Consider the following 3,218-nt stretch of genomic DNA (forward strand, 5'->3'; position numbering starts at 1 on the left):
AATATGATTATTCAAATTTTTTTTTATTAGTCTTTATAATTGCAGCTCTGTCATACGCAGAACCACTTACAATGTTACAGATATATTATCTATATATTTTATTATATCATATCTTCATCCATTGATTTGAAGCAGCCATCATCGCCACAAGGGCTGTTTATCCTTTTCACACGACGTACACATGTATTTATGTGCACGCGCAGGCACCGCATCATATACGCTGAGTATATTATAGCCATTGAGATGTTTGACTCAGCGAGCATTTGAACCACTGAGCCATCTTTCTCGCCGGCCAACAAGCTTACGTCGTTTACCCATTTACCAACCTCGAAAAGATGGACGGCTGGGTTGACCGGGGGTCGGCTACCCGGATGAACTTGTAGAAACTGCAGAGTTCGAACCCGGGTCGTGGGAGTGGTAGACGGACTCGCTAACCACTCGGCCACGAATCGTTCTGTTGAATCGATTATAAAAAAAGTTAATAAATGCTAAATGGGCAACAATTTTTAACGATATATATATATGTATGTATGATGTATGTATATGTATTTTTATGTATTTAACTTGATGTTATATAACAATTGTCCTTATGATTATGTGATTGGATTGTACTTATTTTTATTCCTCAAATGACTAATTGTATTTGAAACAATTGAAATATAATTTATTTATATATTTATTTATTTTTATATGTTTGTTAATTAATGCAGTGCACTATTTCAAACAAATGTTTAATTTAAATATTAAAATTTTTGAAAAGCCTTTAAAAACAAAATTTATACGTCACAATTTTTAACTATAATTTAAACTAAAATACTTTTGTTTTATGACACTAATAAATTATTTTGAATTTTTATCTTATTTGGTAATGAAGACGTGTTTGTAAATCTGTATAAAAAAAATTTGCGTTTTTTGAGTTCAAAAATGGGAAACGGGAGAGAATAGGAGGGAAAACGCGGGAGTGAGTTAAAAAAATAGGGAATGGGAATTTTAGGGAACTCTGTCATAATTGGGAATTCTGGAGGGAAACGAAAATGAGAAAAAAATGGAAGGAAATTGAAAACGAATTCCCGCTCACTTTAATTAAAAACAATTATTTCATTATATTATAACAATTTGTTTTGAATAAATTAAAAAAAAGTCAGTCAAATACAGAAAAATTAAAAAATTAGTTAAATAAAATCTCAAATCAGCCACTATATATTTTGTAATATTGTCACAATGTGCCGCATTACTTTAATACAATTTGCGTTCAAATACATATTAATAATAATAAATAAATTAATTAAAATATTAATAATATATGAATTATATTAAAACAATTTGTTTAGATTTAATTAAAAAAATTGTGTTTATGGTCGCATGCAAGTCAGACAAGTCAGCCATTCATAAGACAGCCATTTAGTTTGACCCTATTCATCAAATCAATTTTTTTAATTTCTCACTATAAAAAAGTTTTTTTTGAATCAGTTGAATCGATTTTCATTTTTAACAGTTTTGAACTCAAGAAACGCTTAAAACCTGAAAAAGTAGATTTATGTGCTTCCACCAAACTTCGTAAGAGAATTTGGAATTTTACATTTTTTTGATTAAATTTTATCTTTTAGTTTGATTTACAGGTAGGTTATATAGATTGAATTTGCTGCTTGAACGACACTCGATATTTCAATCCGAAAATAATTGCATAGATACCAATTCGTGAGGCATCATTTTACAGATAGTCTGCTATTATTCTGTTGAAGAACATCGTCATTTGAGTGTGGTAACTTTTTCAAAACTCAACTATGACAAAGAAAAATGTTTGGAACGACTGTTTTTCAGAACAGAACATTCCTATTGATTTATCAAAACGTTCTAAAAGATTTACTGCAGGTGCTAATGAACCTACAGAAGTTCTGGACTTATGCCCCGATGAAGAAAAAAAGATATTTGAAAATCTGAACCAAATGATGTTCAACTGTCTTCCGGAGCAGATTTTACCAATTGATCTTTCAAAACGTTCTAAAATTTTACTACAGGTGCTAATGAACATGTAAGGGTTCTGAATTTGCGCAACAATAAAGAGAAATGTGAAAATCTTAACCAGATGACGACCAACGCATTCAAGACTCAGAAGATGAAAAAAACCTATAAATGCTTTCATGCTCTACAGGAAACACAAATCAGTCCAGTATCGTAAGAGTTTTGCAAATATATTAAAAATGAATGCTGAACTGGGTAAGAAATAGAGAAACAAACCATAACATGTGAAGGATCGTTACTTCAAATTAGTCGAGTTAGAAAAACAATAATACAAACAACAGCATCCTGATTATAAGGACCGACGTAATAAAAAATCTTAAAAAGAAAAAGAATTACAATTCGTTCATGGTTCGTTTAAAACATCAATCAGTGAACCAGTGATCAATAGCTCCCACCTAAAAACAACGTCAAAAAAATATAATTATAATCCTTTTACCTTCTATTAATACGTCGATTTCAGCGGGATGCGCAAATCAACCTAAGAAGTTATCAAATTTGCAAAATAATGGGTGTCCAATTTCGCCGAAAATTATAATATTAATTGATGTTACAAATTTCAAACCATATAGGGGGAAGGCGTGCACAGATGTGTGGGATAATAAAACGTCAATTAAACGTCAATATCAAACTGGATCAAATAATAATAATAATGAAGCACACGAGAATGCAAACTAAAAAAATTGATAAAGGCTTCAGCGAATCCTTCCCGTTAGAAATAAATAATGAAAAATATGATTTTAGCAATGAATGTTCGAAAGATATGATTAATGAACAACGTCTGACATCCAAAATTGAACCGCAAGATGATGTGGAAAATATTCTAAACGAAGTGGCTGAGGAAGCAACGACACAAAGGCTACAGCACTCAAACAGTAGATACCATTCAAATTCCAAATTATATGTTGCAAAGCTGTTTCAACATTTTTAATTTATTGTTGATATTGCAGGAAAAGTGCTTTGTTATTTGAAACAGTATTTTAAAAAGTATCAATGAAATTTTAGACAGATTTAGAGTTATTTCAAGTGTGTAAGATTTGTTGGTGTTTTGACAAAAAATGTGAAAAACGTTCAGTTTTCTTAAAATCTGAAAAAGATAAAACATTAAGATTAGCGAGGAATTTATAGCTCTTACCCGAAGTTTTCCAATGCAATTTTTATAAAAACTTGAGCTTTATTAGCCTTAACAAGCCGATATT

General features: G+C 30.5%; 1 protein-coding gene across 1 annotated transcript; it reads left to right on the forward strand.

Annotated features, from left to right (window-relative positions):
• Nucleotides 1-1,784: 1,784 nt before the first annotated feature.
• Nucleotides 1,785-2,697, forward strand: HELRODRAFT_172642 (hypothetical protein; the record flags this gene model as incomplete). The annotated part of the gene is made up of 3 exons (XM_009019306.1): nt 1,785-1,872; nt 2,019-2,175; nt 2,592-2,697. The coding sequence occupies 3 exons, from the start codon at nt 1,785-1,787 to the stop codon at nt 2,695-2,697; spliced, it is 351 nt and encodes a 116-aa protein (XP_009017554.1).
• Between the last annotated feature and the right edge of the window lie 521 nt (nt 2,698-3,218).

This window comes from Helobdella robusta (genome assembly GCF_000326865.2).
Source record: "Helobdella robusta unplaced genomic scaffold HELROscaffold_24, whole genome shotgun sequence".
Classification (NCBI taxonomy): domain Eukaryota; kingdom Metazoa; phylum Annelida; class Clitellata; order Rhynchobdellida; family Glossiphoniidae; genus Helobdella; species Helobdella robusta.